The sequence below is a fragment of the Heptranchias perlo genome, chromosome 1 (genome assembly GCF_035084215.1).
Source record: "Heptranchias perlo isolate sHepPer1 chromosome 1, sHepPer1.hap1, whole genome shotgun sequence".
Lineage (NCBI taxonomy): Eukaryota > Metazoa > Chordata > Chondrichthyes > Hexanchiformes > Hexanchidae > Heptranchias > Heptranchias perlo.
The window spans coordinates 80,731,223-80,749,319 of record NC_090325.1 but is presented as its reverse complement, the minus strand read 5'-3'; the positions used below and the strand labels follow the sequence as shown (position 1 = coordinate 80,749,319).

Sequence of the window (18,097 nt, the reverse complement as noted above, 5' to 3'; positions counted from 1 at the left end):
CCTTCAATTTTATTATCTATTGAATAATCTATGAGATATCTATTAAAATCAGAATATATATTTAAAGAGCTTTTTGTTATCCTTTATGCGAACAGATAATATTATTTTGTTACTTTCCCTCCCTATTACTTTGGTACATCTCGTCATTTGACCTCCCCCCTCCCCCCCCCCCCCCCCCGGGAAAATAATCTGAACGCGGGAGCCGATTTTTCAAAAGCTTGAATTCGGACCGTTCCGACCCCGAACGTGTGGCGGTTGGAAGTGCGGGTGTGTGTCAGGGGATCGAGCTGGTGTCAGGTAACCCGGGGGGGGGGGGGGGGGTGAGGTGAGCGGTCCCTGTTCTTCGCGGAAGTCGGGGAGCGCATGGTGCGTAAAATCAGTGTCGCCATTAACTTGAAACCGCCGCTGTGCGATTTATAGCTGCGTATAACTCTCCCATGAAACCTTTGCATCTGCTGCTTTAATAAAGGTGTCGACCTGCTCGTTACTAATAGCGCGATGGCGATGTGTCTTCGATCCTGTTTCGGTGCAAACACTGAGGACTGAATCGCAATTGATTCAATCGATAAACGTATTAATAAGAGAGTGAAGTGAAAGATGTCTGCAGATGGGAAGCCTGCGGCTGCACGTGTTGCAGAGCGCATAATTTTGATTTCAATGTGTTATGCGTTTTTAAATAATCTAAAGATTCTTTTAAAATGTTTTAGGTTTGCAAAGTTTACCGAAGATGGAGAAAGTTGGAGGTGAGTGAAAATAAAAGTTCTCTTGTTGGATTGATCGGTATTTAGCTCATGTCGCACAACTGCCGCCATCTTCTCGGGCTATTTCTGTTAAACTGTCATAATGATGGATTGGGGCGGACTACTTTCTTGCTGAACACTTGAACGGAGCGAGACCACTCAATGCATAATAAAAACAAAAATGCCGCAAATATAAAGCAAGTTAGGCAGTATCTGTGGCGAGCGGTGCTAGACTACTCGTTGCATCATAAACACAAAATGCTGGAAATATTCAGCAAGTTAGGCAGTATCTGTGGAGAGAGAAACAGTTAACGTTTCAAGTCGATAACCTTGAAGGAAAGGTCATCTACCTGAAACGTTAATTCTTTGTCCACATATGCTGCCTGACTTGCGGAGTATTTCCAGCATTTTCTGTTTTTTATTTCAGATTTCCAGCATCCGTAATATTTACTTTTGATTTACTCATTGCACAACCCGCAGACGGTATAAAATAAAATGACAGGTTCAGAAATCATTCGACTGCTGCTGTAGCTTGGGTTGTGGCACTGCCCGTGCATCCTGTCTCTGGCTCAGAGATGAATTTCACTTGGTGAATGCGTGTAACGCGAGACCGGGCTCAGCCTGTAAACGTGACTTGGTTTTTTTCCGTATCAATTCATTCTTGGGAATTTGATTTTCATCCAGGGAACGTTTGTAATATTTTAATTGTTAAATTTCCTTCAGAACTCAAAATTGGCAAAAAACTGAATGAAGGAAAGACCAAGGAAGTGTATGAACTGCTGGATTCTCCAGGACAAGTATTGATTCAGTCCAAGGACCAGATTACAGCAGGAAATGCAGCCAGGAAAGATCAGATGGTGGGCAAGGCTGCAATATCTACCAAAACCACTGTTTCTATCTTCAAATTGCTGCAGGATGCTGGTAAGATGACTTTGTGTTAGAAGTCTTTTTGGAGGGGTGGGACTTCTTGGGTATTCATATTTATTTCTGTTTTTACAGGCATAAAAACTGCATTTGAGAAGCAGCATGGAGAAACGGCTTTCGTGGCAGCTAACTGTCAAATGATTCCTATTGAGTGGGTCTGTAGAAGAATTGCCACTGGCTCTTTTCTGAAGAGAAATCCTGGTGTAAAAGAAGGATACAAGTTTTACCCTCCAAAGATGGAGATGTTCTTTAAGGTAGCTGTAATATTTAGTCTCCATCAACCTAATGTGGTTGAAGTGTTTTTATAGACATTCCATTTTTTTCCTCTCTGGTTAGGTGAAAAAACATTGTGGACTTTTTAGCTGTCCAGTAAAGTAGTGAATCAGATCCTATCAGTAAATATACATTTTGGTTCTAGGAGAAAGTCCACCCTTTTGATATTCAGAGTGGTATTACTCCTTATTACATTACTTGATAAAACTTCTGATTCTTTGCATCCATGGAATTGATTGCTTTCTAGGGAAAGTTGAAGTTTGGGTAGCAATCCTATCTTTTATACATAATATTGCTAAGTAGGAGTGACACACTAATGTAAGCATATAGCTGTTTTATGATGAAATGATGTGCTCTGGTGTTGCTTGCACTGATAGCATCTGGGGTTCACCCAGGTATTGGTCACAATGTGGTTGTGAGAACAGTGAAGCTAGTACAAAAAAATATTTTTTTACCCTTTTTTCCCCCACCCCCTCTTCCCCTCACCCCCCCAAAAAAAACTTAGATTTCCTTCATTCTTTCCTATAAAGATTTGCCCACGTCCTGTATGGAGGTTACATCTAATCAAATAGCATTTTCTCAGCAGATCACCTCCTAAATGGCTGAGTGCTGATGGCAACAAATATGAACTGGCTGGACTTGAGTCCAGTTTTTCATTTTGGTGTCTATCTGCATTTTTTATTTTAACGTTCTTGTAGATTACCCCAAGTACTGTAACATAGAAAATAGGAGTATGAGTGGGCCATTTGGCCCTTCGGGCCTGCGCTGCCATTCAAAATAATCTTGGCTGATCATCTAACTCAGTACCCTGTTCCTGCTTTTTCCCCATTTCCCTTGATCCCTTTAGCATTAAGAAATATATCTATCTCCTCCTTGAATACATCTAATGACTTGGCCTCCACTGCCTTCTGTGATAGAGAATTCCACAGGTTCACCACCCTCTGAGTGAAGAAATTTCTCCTCAACTCTGTTCTAAATGGCATACCCCGTATCCTGAGACTGTGACCCCTGGTTCTGGACTCCCCAGCCATCGGGAACATCCTCCCTACATCTAGTCTGTCTAGTCCTGTTAGAATTTCATATGTTTCGATGAGATCACCCCTCATTCTTCTAAACTCTAGTGAATATAGGCCTAGTCGACCCAATCTCTCCTCATACGTCAGTCCTGCCATCCCAGGGATCAGTCTGGTAAACCTTGGTTCCTTGGTTGTACTCCCTCCATGGCAAGGACATCCTTCCTCTGATAAAGAGACCAAAACTACACACAATACTCCAGATGTGGTCTCGCCAAGGCCCTGTACAACTGCAGTAAGACATCCCTGTTCCTGTACTCAAATCCTCTTGCAATGAAGGCCAACATACCATTTGCCTTCCTAACTGCTTGCTGCACCTGAATGCTTGCTTTCAGCGACTGGTGTACAAGGACACCCAGGTCTCATTGCACCTCCCCTTTTCCAAATCTATCACCATTCAGATAATCTGCCTTTCTGTTTTTACAACCAAAGTGGATAACCTCACATTTATCCACGTTATACTGCATCTGCCATGTTCTTGCCCACTCACCCAACTTGTCTAAATCACATTGGAGCCTCTTTGCATCCTCCTCACAGCTCACATTCCACTCTAGCTTTGTCGTCTGCAAACTTGGAAATGTTACATTTAGTTCCCTCATCCAAATCATTGATATATATTGTTAATAGCTGGGGCCCATGCACAGATCCCTGTGGTACCCCACTAGTCACTGCCTGCCATCCGGAAAAAGACCCGTTTATTCCTACTCTCTGTTTCCTGTCTGTCAACCAATTCTCAATCCATGCCAGTATATTCCCCTCCCCCCCCCCCCCCCCCAAATCCCATGAGCATTAATTTTGCACACTAACCTCTTGTGTGGGACCTTATCAAAAGCCTTCTGAAAATCCAAATGCACCACATCCACTGGTTCTCCCCTATCTATTCTACTAGTTACCTCCTCAAAAAACTCCAGTAGATTTGTTAAGCATGATTTCCCTTTCATAAACCCATGCTGACTTTGTCCAATCCCGGTAATGCCCTCCAAATGTTTTGTTCTCACATCTTTTATAATAGACTCGCATTTTCCCCACTATTGATGTTAGGCTAACTGGTCTGTAATTCACTTTTTTTTTTCTCTCCCTTTTTTAAATAGTGGGGTTACATTTGCCACCCTCCGATCTGTAGGAACTGTTCCAGAGTCTATAGAATTTTCGAAGATGATCACCAATGCATCCACTATTTCCAGGGCCACTTCCTTTATTACTCTGGGATGTAGATTATCAGGCCCAGGGGATTTGTCAGCCATTAGCCCCATTAATTTCCCTAGCACTTTTTTTACTAATACTGATTTTCTTCAGTTCCTCCCTCTCACTAGACCCTTGGTTCCCTAACATTTCTGACAGGTTTCTTGTGTCCTCCTTTGTGAAGTCAGAACCAAAGTATGTGTTTAATTGTTCTGCCATTTCTTTGTTCCCCATTTCTGACTGTAAGGGACCTACATTTGTCTTCACTAATATTAACGATACTCAAATCCCTGTGAAATTCTCAGTTTACAGATTACTGAACAGTGTATCTAAGTTCTAAGATAGTTTGCCCTCTAATTCTCAACTAAGTGCATTCTAGATTACGTTAGAGGTGACAGTGAAAGGAAATTCCATTGTGGTTTAGGTGACCTAATGGAGATAGTGGACAGAAATGATGGGCTTTTGGCTAAAATTGGGAAGTTTCATTGTTGGATGAAATTGGAGTAAAAGTTGTAAATTGGTTGTATAGCATTGTGGTGGTAACAAACCAACAACTAAAGCTGTCTTGCAAATAACAGTAAAAGAACACTTTTTTTTACTTGCAATCTCAATGCTCCAGTGGACTTAAATTTATCATAAGCAACCAAGATTAAATAATTTGAGTAAGTGGTTTTATTAAGTTTCTTAGATAACATTCTGCAAGGAAATATATCAAATGACTAAATCTCTGGACTTTGTTTTAGGATGATGCTAACAATGACCCACAGTGGTCTGAAGAACAAGTGGTTGCGACTCAGTTTAACTGTGGGGGTCTTCAAATTGAACGGTGTGAAGTAGACATCATGAATCGTACCACTTTGGCTGTGTTTGAGATATTGGAGAAGGCCTGGGCAACTCAAGACTGCACACTTGTGGATATGAAAGTAGGTAGTTATCTTGCTGTGTCATGGATAAACTAGATTATTGATTTCCTGTTAACTAATTTGTTGGTTTGTGTTTATTTTTGCCAGGTGGAGTTTGGGGTTTGTGCTTGTACCAAGGAGATTTTACTTGCTGATGTCATTGATAATGACTCATGGAGACTATGGCCTTTGGGTGATCGAAACCTGCAAAAGGACAAACAGGTTTGTGTTCAGTCATCATATTGATTACAAGGGGTTTATTTTAACTCTTGGTGGGAGGGAAACTCTCACGAAGAGTTGAACGTGAGGCCCGGACCTCATTAGTATTTGGTAGAGCAGTCTCTCAACGGGAGTGACGTCAGGGTTGGCAGATAGGAGCCCATGGTGCCGGGTACTCAAGGGAACAGTCCCTGGCATAAAAGTGGTGGTGGGGGGGGGGGGGGGGGGGGCAGTTTGAAGGGAGATCCTGAAGCTGGGAGGAAGAGGCAAGGTCAGGGTTGGGGTGGCCCAAGGCCTCTTCCTGACCTAGAAGGAAGCCTCAGAAAAGATAAATAAAAATAATTACTATGGCCACTCTGCTGACTCCTGCCTTGGTCTGGTTGTCGGGTTTGGCCCCGTGCGGACACTCTGATTTCCTGAGTTTAAAAATGAGCTGCACGTTGATGACCTCATTGGGCCGCAACTTTTGATGTAAACTAGGCAGTCGCCTGCTTGGGATGTGTGGCCCTCCCGTGCCTTTTTAGAGGTGAGTTACAGTGTTGGGGAGTGGAAGTGCAGCGCAAATCCCTACCTGCCATTTTGACAACTTTTGTGTCAGGTGGACTGGGTTAAAATCTTCCCCACATGTTTGGAAAACTTGGATTGGAATGAACATGCTTTTCTGGTGGTCACTGGTTAGAAAATTGTTGCTGCTTCAGTGTTTCCTGTGACCAGTAAATTATATTGCATGATAGAAGGACTGTTTCTGGAAATTGTTGTTTGATAGTGTTGTAGGTGGTGGTTGTGAGCTCAAAATCTGGTATTTGGCATACACTCAAAAAAAAAAGGTGCCTTTTCTACAAGAGGGAACAAATCTGAATGTCAACTGTGCTGTGTTTGCCCATTTCCAGGTTGAGTATTATAGCAGGCTTTATGCAGAAATGGAGAATGAAGAACAAAAAGAAACTTTAACGGACTCTATTTCTTTGTACTTTTCTCCTCTCCCACAGCCTGCTTTTCTTATGCAGTAGGATGTACTTTTTATTTGTAGTGAAAAAGCAGCTTGCTTTATGGGTCAGCTTTGGGCTGGTTCTCTTGATATGTTTAAGCACCATACTCAGGAGCTTTTTCCCTTCGTTGAGGGTTCTATAACAAGGGGGCATAGATTCAAGGTAAAAGGCGGGAGGTTTAGAGGGGATTTGAGAAAGAACTTTTTCACCCAGAGGGTGGTTGGAGTCTGGAACTCACTGCCTGAAAGGGTTGTGGAGGCAGGAACCCTCACAACATTCAAGAAGCATTTGGATGAGCACTTGAAATGCCATAGCATACAAGGCTACGGACCAAATGCTGGAATATGGGATTAGATTAGACTGGGCTTGATGGCCGGCGCGGACACGATGGGCCGAAGGGCCTCTATCCGTGCTGTATAACTCGATGACTCTATGACTATTGGCATCCAGAACCAGGAGAGCTGCTAATACTGGCTGAAGATGGGGCCTGCTACTGAAGAGTTTCCATTATGAAAACATTTTTTTTCAATTTAAAATACTTTTCCTACCGGAGAGTATTTGATAACTTGTTCTCAGTCATCTTGTGCACAAAGTTTGGCCTTTTTAAATTCCTGCAGGTAATTGTTCTGCACCATAATTAATTTTGAAACTCTCATGTATTTAACTCTTTACAGCTATAAAGAGTTTTGTCCCTTAAAGAATATTTATTCATAACGCCAATGTTAGAAATATATGGGTTTCACTTTTTTCTTGCGAACATTATGTAACACTAGTTACTTCCTAACTGCAGCTGTAGTTTATTTTACCATGTTTTTTAAAAAAAATTGACTGCTAATTTCAGCAGCACAACTGATTAACAAATGATAGAACCAGCCCTTTTGTGGGTTATGGAACTGCTGTCTTCAGTATTTATTTTTTCTTCAGGTTTATCGTGACCTCAAAGAAGTGACTCCTGAAGCTATGCAAATGGTCAAGAGGAACTTTGAATGGGTGGCAGAAAGAGTACAGGTATTTTATCAAAAAAAAAATCAGGAACAGGTGTCATTTGGCACATCTATTACAGGTGTTGTCATGACTTGTGACAGTAATAAATAGCCCTCTTTCATATAGGTCTGTGTGCATATTAGTATCTGTCAACCTGAGGATTCTTTTTCTTTAGTAACATTGGGAAGACTCAAAACCATTGTCTTTGGACCCTGCCACAGACTTGTAACCTCCATCAATTCCATCCCCCCCCCCCAACCTTGCCACTACCTGTGTGAACCAAACTGTTCTCAACCTGGGTGTAATCTTTGACCCCATAATCCTCTCCATCACAAAGGCTGGCATCTCCATAACATTGCCAGTCTCTGTTCTTACTTCAGCCCATCTGCTGCTGAAACCCTCATCCATGCCTTTTCGCCCCTAGTCTAGTCTTGTCTATTCCATTGCTCTCCTGGCCAATCTCCCATGCTTCACCTTCCATAAACTTCAGCTCATCCAAAACTTTGCTGCCTGTAACTCATTCTGCACAAACTCCTCATTGATCTACGTTTGCTCTCAGTCCAGCAACCCCATAAATTTAAAATTCTCAACCTCACATTTAAATCCCTTCATGGGGTCACCCCTCCCTATATCTGCAATGATCTCCAGCCCTGCAGCCCTTGGAGAAATCGGTTCCTCCAGCTTGGACCTCTTCTGCATCCCCCACTCCCTTTGCCCCACCATTGGTGGCTGTGCCTTCAGCCATCTAAGCCCTATGATCTAAAATTCCCTCCTATCTCTTCCTTTAAGACCATCCTTGAAACCCACCTCTTTGACCAAGCTTTTAGTCACCCCTCCTATTATCTTCAGTGGCTTTTTTTCTTTGATGCAAGACTTCCTAAAGAAATGTGAAAATGCAACAAAGTAGCACTAAAGAAGTGGTGGAAAAAGTCTTCACCTGAGGATCTCAGAACAACTTTTCTTTAGTACAAGTGTTAGTACGACAGCTAAGTTGTGTAAAATTATGTGGTGATTACATAACCTCCTTGACTTGTGTATTCCCACCCAAGAGTTTCCCCTTAGTTCCTATCAGGGGATTTTAGGAGTAGGGGGCACAGTCTAAAAATTAGAGCCAGACCTTTCAGGAGCGAGATTAGAAAACATTTCTACACACAAAGGGTGGTAGAAGTTTGGAACTCTCTTCCGCAAACGGCAATTGATACTAGCTCAATTGCTAAATTTAAATCTGAGATAGATAGCTTTTTGGCAACCAAAGGTATGAAGGGATATGGGCCAAAGGCAGGTACATGGAGGTAGATCACAGATCAGCCATGATCTTATCAAATGGCGGAGCAGGCATGAGGGGCTGAATGGCCTACTTATGTTCCTATCCAGGAAACTTAGATATGTTTTTATCCTGGTGCAGATCTTCAGACTTTTTAATACAAAATTTCCATGTACAATATAACTTGACATTTTTGATATGGTTACATCTTGCTCTGTATGCATAGTCCCACAAAGCGTGCCCTAGTGCAGAATATTTAACCATTTAGTTATATCTGGCCTATCACAATACATTGCTCATATGAAACAGTAGAGTAGCTTTTGTGCATGTACATAAAATCTGCAGGGAACTTTTAAACAGAAAAACTTCACTTGATCCATTTTCTTTAATCGATGTGGTATTCACCTTTTGCCAATAAAACTAGAAATGCATTGCATTGTCTTGGTCATGTGTGTTTTTTGTTCAACTATCTGTGCAGAACTTGCTAGTAGCAAAGACCTCTGGAAGAGTGGTGGTGATTATGGGATCCAGCAGCGATCTTGGTCATAGCCAAAAAATAAAACAAGCATGTGCAAATTTTGGTATACCATGTGAACTGCGGGTTTCATCTGCTCACAAAGGTACTGATGAAACACTAAAGATTAAAGCCGAATATGAAGGTAAGCAGAGAGTTAGGAATTCTGCATATATAGGGTAAATTTTTACTGGGGGAAAGAGTTCTAATTTTCATCGCGTTGTTATCTGCCTGTAATAGTGAGGCCTCTAACAAAGTATAAAAATGGTCATGTGTTAATCATAGTATGTTGTAGCACAGAAGGAGGCCATTCGCCCATCATGCCTGTGCCGGCTCTTTGAAAGAGCTATCCAATTAGTCCCACTCCCCTGCCCTGTAAAATTTTTCCCTTCAAGTATTTATCTAACTCCCTATTTAAAGCTATTATTTAATCTGCTTCCACCACCCTTTCAGGCAGTGCATTCATAACAACTCTGTAAAAGAATGTTTCCTCATGTCACCTCTGGCTCTTTTGGCAATCACTTTAAATCTGTGTCCTCTGGTAACTGACCCCTCTGCCACTGGAAACAGTGTCTCCTTATTTACTCGTTCAAAATCATGAATGGTTTTGGCCAATCTCCATATTTAAGTCAGGAGAAAAATTAGAGAATTCTCAAAATGAATACTAAGCGGTAAATCAGATTTCTCATATCAGCTCCGAACATTCCTGGAGTCTCAGTAGTCCTGCTGGTATTTGAAATGTCACCACGCACGTTGTGCCCTATAATGACCATCTTATTGCTGTACCGGTCCTGTGACTAATGACAATACCATAAGGTTGGCAACCCTACAAACAGGCATCCCATGCTCCCAGTGTTGCTATAGTGTGATAGACAGAAAATATATCTGATTCAAGTCTTCCTACCACTTCTTGAGGGGAATCCTGGAAGTGGAGAGGGGGGAGCAGCCCCCAAAGAATGACACTCCCTAGACTCCCCGACTTATGCCAGGGTGCCCGTATAACTGGAGCGGGGAAAATCCCGCAAGTGTAGGCTCACTCGTGAAGGAAGAGCCGGGTAGCCCCAGGGCAGGTTTGGCAAGTACAGGGCCTGTATCTTTAGGAAATGTGAATGAAACATTAGATTATGTTAACAGGTTGGAAGATGGGGAATATTTCAAATTGGTTGCTTGCAGGATACATGAATTCACAGGAAAATAAGCTATCTTCAGTCAACCACATAAGACATCACTTTGAACTAATTGGCAGAGCATACATGAATTAATTGGCAGACCACACAAAGGCATTTTCTATGCAGTCTCCTATTAGCTGGACCTATTTATGTTGAGTAAATTTGAAATTGCTCTCCGTGCAATGGCACTCATATATTTTCAAAAATCAATTTTCTTTTGTCTGACTAGTTATTTATTAGTCTCCCCTCCCTCCCTGAGGCTTCCAGAACAAGAAATCTGCAACCTTGACCTCAATCCCATGATCCAAAAAAAATTCTAAAGTCTCACCAACTCTGCTTCTGTGCAGTGCTTTCCTCTTCCCATATTTTACCTATTGTATGAGGTCAGCTAAACAAATCAGTGTTAAAAAAAAAATAGATGTTGGTACAAGTTCATGCGTTGCAGTGATAACCACTTTGTGAAACTTCTGATACAGGTTGTTCTCAGCTTTCCTTATCAAACTCATTTGCTTGCACACTTTCTTCATTGTTTTTGTTACACTCTTTATGCAAGTCTATTCTTTCTTTCAAATGAACACCTCTGAGCCTTTCATACATGTTCCTCTAGTGATAACTCGATCTCTGTCTGTCTCCTGATTTTTTTTAGTTCTAGAATATGCAGGAAAATAGGAGTCATCATATACTGTAGTAGGCTGCACCATGGACATATGAGAGAAAAGGTAAAGCTGGCTGGGTGGTTGGTGGTATACTCGTATTTAAATGCACTCATGGCCTTGCATCTCCCTATCTCTTAACGTCCTCCAGCCCTACAATTTCCCCCGTCCCAACTCTTCCTGTGACCCTTTGTTGTGTCCGCCCTTTTAGCCCTCTATGCCTCCCATGCTCGTTCCCTTCCTAAACCCCTTCACCTCTCCACCTCCCCAGGGAGCAGAGAAGGTAGGACCTGGGAATAATGAGGGATGAGATGTAGCGTCGCAAGGGTTTGGAAACATGGGGTGGGATTGTGGCTTTGGGCACTTGTTCTAGGTGAGAACGCAAGTCATGCTCTTCAAGTATTTATCCAACTCTTGAATTTGATGATACAATCAGCCCTCACTGCCTGCCTCAGCAGTCCATTCCATACATTCACCATCCTTTGTGTAAAAATAATTAAATTTAAATTCTCTTTTCACCCTCCCTCTTCTAACTTTGAAGATATGCACGCTAGTAAAATCTGTAACATACTGACTTTTATCTTATCTATGCCTTTTTAGAATCTTGTATATTTCAATAATATCACCCCTCAGCCTTCTCCAGTATAAACATTCCCAGCTTCTGCAGGCTCTCATAACTTGGGTGTCTAATCCCAGCTATCAGTTTAGTTGCCCTTCATTGCATCTTTCCAATGTCTTTCTCCATAATAGTGACTGTGCTCATTTTGGACTAGTTTTTCGTGTCTTAGCTATTTTACCTATATTGTCCACTTTTTTTAGTTGTGATTGTTTCATAAAACAAATCAATTACAAGTATGATGTAAAATATGCATAGTACCTGAAATATGGACAAAATAAATGCTGGACATGAGGTTTTTTAAAAAATACACAGATTGAGATACATAATGTGAGTATCTGAACCTTCCAGACTTGAGCTGTTGGGAACACCAAATTTATCAAAGCTGGAATACTTACAAAAGGCAGCTTGTCCAGCTCTTAAAAAATATCACGTGCAGTACACAAATTATCTTCTGTTGAGACCTTGCTGTCATCCACATGATTTTAATTTAGTGCCCATAATTGATTAAATTATAATATAAAGAGGAAGATTATTTGCAGAGTACAGCTTTCTATTGATATTTTCTACTAGCATGTGGCAATCAGCAATGTTCATTAAGTTGAATTTTTTTTTAAAAACTTGTCTGACTTTCATAATTTTAGGAAGCTGTAGTAGCTTGAAAATATAGTAGCAAAATGGGATCCAGAGGAAATTTCTCTCCTCGAGCTTAATAAGGATTTATTACTTACCTCCCTGTAGAAAAACATTTTGCCTCCATTAGTGCTCCCCCACCCCCCTTTTCCCCCAAGTAGCATTGCTAAGATCCAGAATAGCAGACAGGTGCTCAAACTGCATTCCTCCACGCAGTGGTGGTGTTGCAACAAGCTGTGCTATTTGACTTTCTTTGCTCCATAATCTGTACTGTACGTAATGGTTTTTCTGGACTCCATCTGTTAAGTGATGTGTCCACACAGGGTCATCCTTTAACTCATCATGCAGTCTGTGTGGTATTAATGCAGCCATCCAGCCCAGTTGCTGCTTTTAGTTTCCACTTTCAAGACATGTCTTACTAGAAACGGTTTCATACTATAATAATTCATTTTGGACCAGCAACATGGTGATGTCTCTTTGGGGCAGGGGGGTTGCGGGGGTTGTCTGATTTCAGATTGGATCCAACTCCCAGCTCTGTGCTTGACATTATCTTCTGTTTGTGTATTCAGGTAATGCTGCATTTGAAACTTGAATTCCAAGTGGAACTTAAATGGTTACTGTGTCATCAGTCCTTTTTTGTTTAGATCACAATTAAGAGGGTCACCTGTATATTTCTTTTTAAACTTTAGGTGATGGTGTTCGTACTGTATTTGTAGCAGTTGCTGGCAGAAGTAATGGTTTAGGACCAGTGTTGTCTGGAAACTCTACCTGTCCTGTAATAAATTGTCCTCCCATCTCTGCTGATTGGGGTGCTGAAGATATTTGGTCATCGTTGCGAATGCCTAGTGGTAAGTTGTTGGAGTCCTGAACACAGTTACTCCAGTGAAATAATGCATGTGTCAGATATCTGTGATTTTAATTTAGTGTGAATTGTACTGAGGAAGTAATCTATTTAACTTTATCTTTCCCAACCTATCTGTCAAGACACGTCTGTCCATGATAGCCTTGGCAGGAGTGACCACCACACAAACCTGATGAAACCAAGTTCTTGTCTTTTAAAGTGACTACATGCTCCTTCATGTAGTGTGGCACTACCACCATGCTGAATGGGACAGACTACGGGCAGTTATGGTAGCCCAAAACTGGATATTGATGCATTGCAGGCCATCAGCAGCAGAATTATATACCACCACAACTTAATCTCATTACCTGACACACCCTTCACTCCTTGATCACCATCAAGCTGGGGTGGGGGGGGTCCAACCCCGGTTCAGTGAGAAGTGTAGAAGGGTGTGCCAGGTGCAGCTCCAAGCATATCTTAAAATGAAACACCAACCTAGTGAAGCTACAGCACAATGCTATTGCATGCTAATCATCAAAGCAGCAGTTTGTGGACCGAGTTAAGTAGTCCTACAACCAGTGGGTCAGATTGCAGCCGTACTGCATCCAGTTGAATGGTGGTGGGTAATCAGACAACTAATGGAGGAGGCAGCAGCGGCTGCATAAACATCCCCATCCTCAACTATAGTGGAGTTCAACATTTAAGTTTGAGGCTACAATAACAACTTGGATTTATATGGTGCCTTTAACGTTTTAAAATGTTGCAAATGCTTTGCTGAGAGATGATCAAACAATGGACACAAAGCCGGAGTGACTAAAAACTTGGTCAGAGAGTTGGGTTTTAAGGAGGGTTTTAAAGGTAGAGAGGCAATGCAATTTAGGGAGGGAATTAGAGTGCAGAGCTGAGGCAGCTGAAGGCATGGCTGCCATTGGTGGGACAAAGGGGGAGGATTTACAAGAGTCGGCAAAACAAAGATTTTGGGTAGGGTTGTAGGTTAGAGATTGGGAGGGACAAGATTTAAATACAATGAAAATTTTAAATTTGAGGCATTATGGGACCGGGAGCCAAAGTAGGTTGGTGAAGACATGGGTGATGGGTGAATCCAACTTGATGTGGGGTAAGATTCAGGCAGCTGGGTTTTAAATGAGCTTAAGTTCACAGAGGGTGGAGGAGGACAGGCTGGCCTGGAGACCATTGTAATTGTTGAATCTGGAGGTAACAGGCATGGGATGATGGTTTTAGCAGCAGATGGGCTGAGGTAGAGGTGGTCTTTGTGATGGATAGGATATGGGATTGAAGAGTTTGCAAGCATAATCAGCCAAAAATGCAGAGTGGTTGCAAGGTTCTTCACATTCATGGTGGCTGGACACCAGCCACCTTGGTTGACTCCATGTGCTATTAAGTGACTTGAATGTGAAAGCTTTGGATCTTGACACTATCCTTGCTGTAGTGCTGAAGTCTTGTGCTTTAGAACTAGTTGCCCTATAGCCAAACTATTCTGGTGCAGCTATGATCACTCGCCTATGGAAAATTGCCCAGATGTATTGTAACCACACAAAAAGTGGGACAAATCAAACCTGGCCAATTACTGTCCTGTCAATCCCCTCCCAATCATCAGTAAAGTGATTTGAAGAAGTCATTGATAGTGCCATCAAGTGACACCTGCTCACCAATGCTCTTTGGGTTCCGCTGGAACCACTTGGTTCCGGACCGTAATCTAATTATGGGTGACAGTCACTGCCCTTAACATCAAGGCAACATTTGACTTGTAGGACACCAAGGAGTCCTTTACAAAAAAAGTCAGTGGGGATCAAGGGGTAAAACCTGCCAGTGACTGGAGTTGTGCCTGATACAAAGGAAGCTAGTCATGGTTGTTGGAGGTCAATCACCACAGCCTGGGACATTGCTGCTGGAGTCTTTGAGTGGTGTCCTCTGCTGCTTTATCAATTACCTTCCTTCCAGGAGCGGGACTGTTCAATGTAGCATCATCAATGTTCAGCTCTGTTGACCACTCCAATAATGAAGCAGTCCGTGGCTGCCCATGGCAGGCCTGGCTGACTAATGGCACGTAACATCACACCACACAAACTCCAGACAATAATCATCTTCAACAAAAAAAATCAACCACTTCTACCTGACCTTCAGTGGCATCACGGTCACTAAGTTCCCCACTATTCACCAGAAGCTTTAACTAGACCAGCAGTCAACATTACCTGCCTGTGCCCTACTGTTATAGCCAGAGTGGCTCTGCCCCTGGCCCCTCAAAACCTATCCACCACCTAGGAGGAGTGTAGTGGAATAGTCACCACTCTCCTGGGGACTAGTGCAACTGCAACAACACTCAAAAGCTTGACACAGTCCAGGACAGAGCAGGTGCTTTATAAGTGAAAATTGTTCATTAGAGTGTTGTTAGCTAATTGGGTTATCTGGTGATTTTTTTTTCCTAACAAATTGAACTGAAGTTCATTCTATTTGTGTCATAGCCACAACTTGAGTCAGGAACTTTTGTAAATCAGCAGACCAATTTGCATGCTTTTATTCAGCATTATTGATCCAATCATTTCAAGTAGGTGACTATTGGTATTGTAGTGCTACTGACTACTGGGCTTAGAGTTATACAGAAACTTTTATTCGTTCCTGTGTTGAAGCAGGTTGGACTACTTGGATTTTTGTTGTGATTTTTTTTTCCCTCCATGTGGAAAACTGTCCTTAGCTGGTGCACCTTGTGGAATGGGAGGAAAGTTCAAACAACTTTTTCTAAAGATACCATGTATTGCTCCTCTTTCTAGGTCTTGGCTGTTCTACTGTTCTTTTTCCTGAAGCAGCTGCACTATTTGCAGCTCAGATATTTGGTCAGTCTGACCATTTGGTGTGGGCCAAGCTGCGTGCAAACATATTGAGCACTTGGATCGCTCTGAAGCAAGCCGACAAGCAGATGAGAAACTTGTGATCAAAAAATTGTATTTCCTGAGAAGATTCAGCTTTGTTACACTCTTTGGAGGTGTGGATGGTAATTTTTGAATTAAAAATGTATGTGCCTACTATTTGTCTAACTTCAATCATGTCATTGAATAACACACAATATTGTGATGTTAACTGACAGATTAAACTCAATGCTGTAGAATGGACAAACGACCTGGTTGCATTGGCTTCTTTTTAAAATTATGAATTTCAAAACTGTGGCAGTTTACAAGGATTTAGAATTAATCCTAAATTTATAGTTAAAGTAAGACGTGTTAGGGGATTAATGGCATTGAGGTTTCCCTAGTTTATTAAACTCGTTGCTAAGTTTTCTAATTCTTGCCATGTCCATTCTAACTATGTTCTTCATGATTGCGAACCTAGTTAACATTTAATAGACACTGACAATTTATGGACTGCTGCTACAAAATATCAGTTCTATTTCACTTGACGATTCTATAATCTAAACAATGGTTAAGTTTACAATGGATTCTTTTGATGGCCATGAGCTTGTTTGATATTTGCATAACATGAAAGCACATGTTCAAAGACCCTGAGGTGTTAATTGGATAAGAAAATTAGTGATTTTTATGTGCCCCTACCCACAATAGTATTGAAGTTAGGCATCTCCCAGAGTAGATGGGGCATAACTGCACCTGGTTCTCTATTCTTGAACATTAATACAAAAATACCAATTGTTGTTCTTTCCCAATTTTCAGTATGCTGGTGGCTGGCCCTATTCTGCCCTGTTCCTGAGAACATTGCTTGGCCCACAAATCTCAATGGCTTGTTTAATGAATATTTTTTAAAGATTAATTGTACAAGAAAACTCCCTTCCAGACCATTCTTGTGAATGGTGACTGCTGAATAAACGGTACAGGAATAAATGATACTCTTGAGTATCACAATGTCCTTGTGAACATGTGACCTTTTAAAAAGGTCACAGAGCACAAAGAAAATTTGTGGGGGGAATAAAACTGTTCGGTATCTTTTCAGTTTGAAGTGCAAGTCAATCTCCTTGGACAAGATGCAATAAATATGCATTTAACAGGAGTCAATTGTAAAAAATACAATTGAATGGTTGATTCAATCACAACTAATTGCTTCCGTTAAAATGCAGCATGTGACCATAATCTGTAGATTTAATCACTTAAACTTTGACATTTTGTAATTGCTTTGAATGATCACAAATTGATAAGACAGACCAATCATTCTATTCATACTCATCATGTTTTATTTAACTGCACGCATCTGTTTTGAATAGTTTACTACCATTTCAGTGTCAGATAATAGCCAAATGCAAACTTTTGCATAGCTGTAAGATTGGATGGTTTATTGAACAGCTTTGTAGTTTGTCCGAAGGACTGGACAGGGAGGTATTAAAAGGTTAAAACATTTTTCCACTGCAAGAAAGCTTTATTGCTTTTGCTCTGGAAAGCAGGAGACTTCTTAGAGGTTGCTTTCAGATGCCAGCTAACAAAAGAAAGAACTTGCATTTATATAGCGCCTTTCACACCCTTAGGAAGTCCTGAAGCGCTTTACAGCCAATGAAGTACTTTTGAAGTGTAGTCCCTGTTGTAATGTAGGAAACTCAGCAGCTAATTTGCATATAGCAAGGTCCCACAAACAGCAATGAGATAATTACCAGATAACCGTTTGTGATGTTGGTTGAGGGATAAATAGTGGCCAGGACACTGGGGAGAACTCCCCTTTTCTTCTTCGAAATAGTGCTGTGGGATCTTTTACGTCAACCTGAGAGGGCAGTCGGGGCCTTAGTTTAACGTCTCTACCGAAAGATGGCACCTCCGACAGTACAGCACTCCCTCAGTACAGCACTGGAGTGTCAGCCTAGATTATGCCACTAATGAGCCTACCCTAAGCAAGGCAACAACTATCATCTCTGACAATTGGCTGCCTCTCTTTAAGGCAAGCTTGTTGCCAGAATGTAGAAAGTTAGGAATTTTCATGGGAGGTAAATATTTTCAATTATCACAATGATCTCAGGATTTTATTTACCTCATTAAGCCTCCTGTCATGCTTGAGCTGGGAAAACATTATACAGCATTATCTTGTATAAAATATAAATGTTTTTAATTTCTCCAAATTCTAAACCATGCCTTCATCATGAGAACTTCTCTTAGTTTGCCCAGCTGGCTCCAG

The 18,097-nt window shown here is 41.5% G+C and overlaps 1 protein-coding gene across 2 annotated transcripts; it reads left to right on the top strand.

Moving 5' to 3' along the window:
* Positions 1 to 173: 173 nt before the first annotated feature.
* paics (phosphoribosylaminoimidazole carboxylase, phosphoribosylaminoimidazole succinocarboxamide synthetase) lies at positions 174 to 16,108 on the top strand. Of its 2 annotated transcripts, none has more exons than XM_067987098.1 (10): positions 174 to 267; positions 708 to 743; positions 1,464 to 1,661; positions 1,740 to 1,918; positions 4,936 to 5,115; positions 5,203 to 5,316; positions 7,227 to 7,310; positions 9,029 to 9,209; positions 12,825 to 12,983; positions 15,766 to 16,108. In XM_067987098.1, exons 2-10 carry the CDS (start codon positions 728 to 730, stop codon positions 15,924 to 15,926), a joined length of 1,272 nt encoding a protein of 423 aa, XP_067843199.1. In that variant the 5' UTR covers positions 174 to 267; positions 708 to 727; the 3' UTR covers positions 15,927 to 16,108. The 2 variants fall into 2 exon arrangements, with proteins under 2 accessions (XP_067843199.1, XP_067843188.1); XM_067987087.1 differs by having other exon boundaries at positions 174 to 297.
* Positions 16,109 to 18,097: the final 1,989 nt, after the last annotated feature.

Bases quoted from the DNA above. Each gene is read 5' to 3' on its own strand.
- paics (XM_067987098.1), top strand. The intron at 1,919-4,935 runs GTAGCTGTAATA...ACTTTGTTTTAG, and splicing joins AGATGGAGATGTTCTTTAAG to GATGATGCTAACAATGACCC. The intron at 5,317-7,226 runs GTTTGTGTTCAG...TTTTTTCTTCAG, and splicing joins ACCTGCAAAAGGACAAACAG to GTTTATCGTGACCTCAAAGA.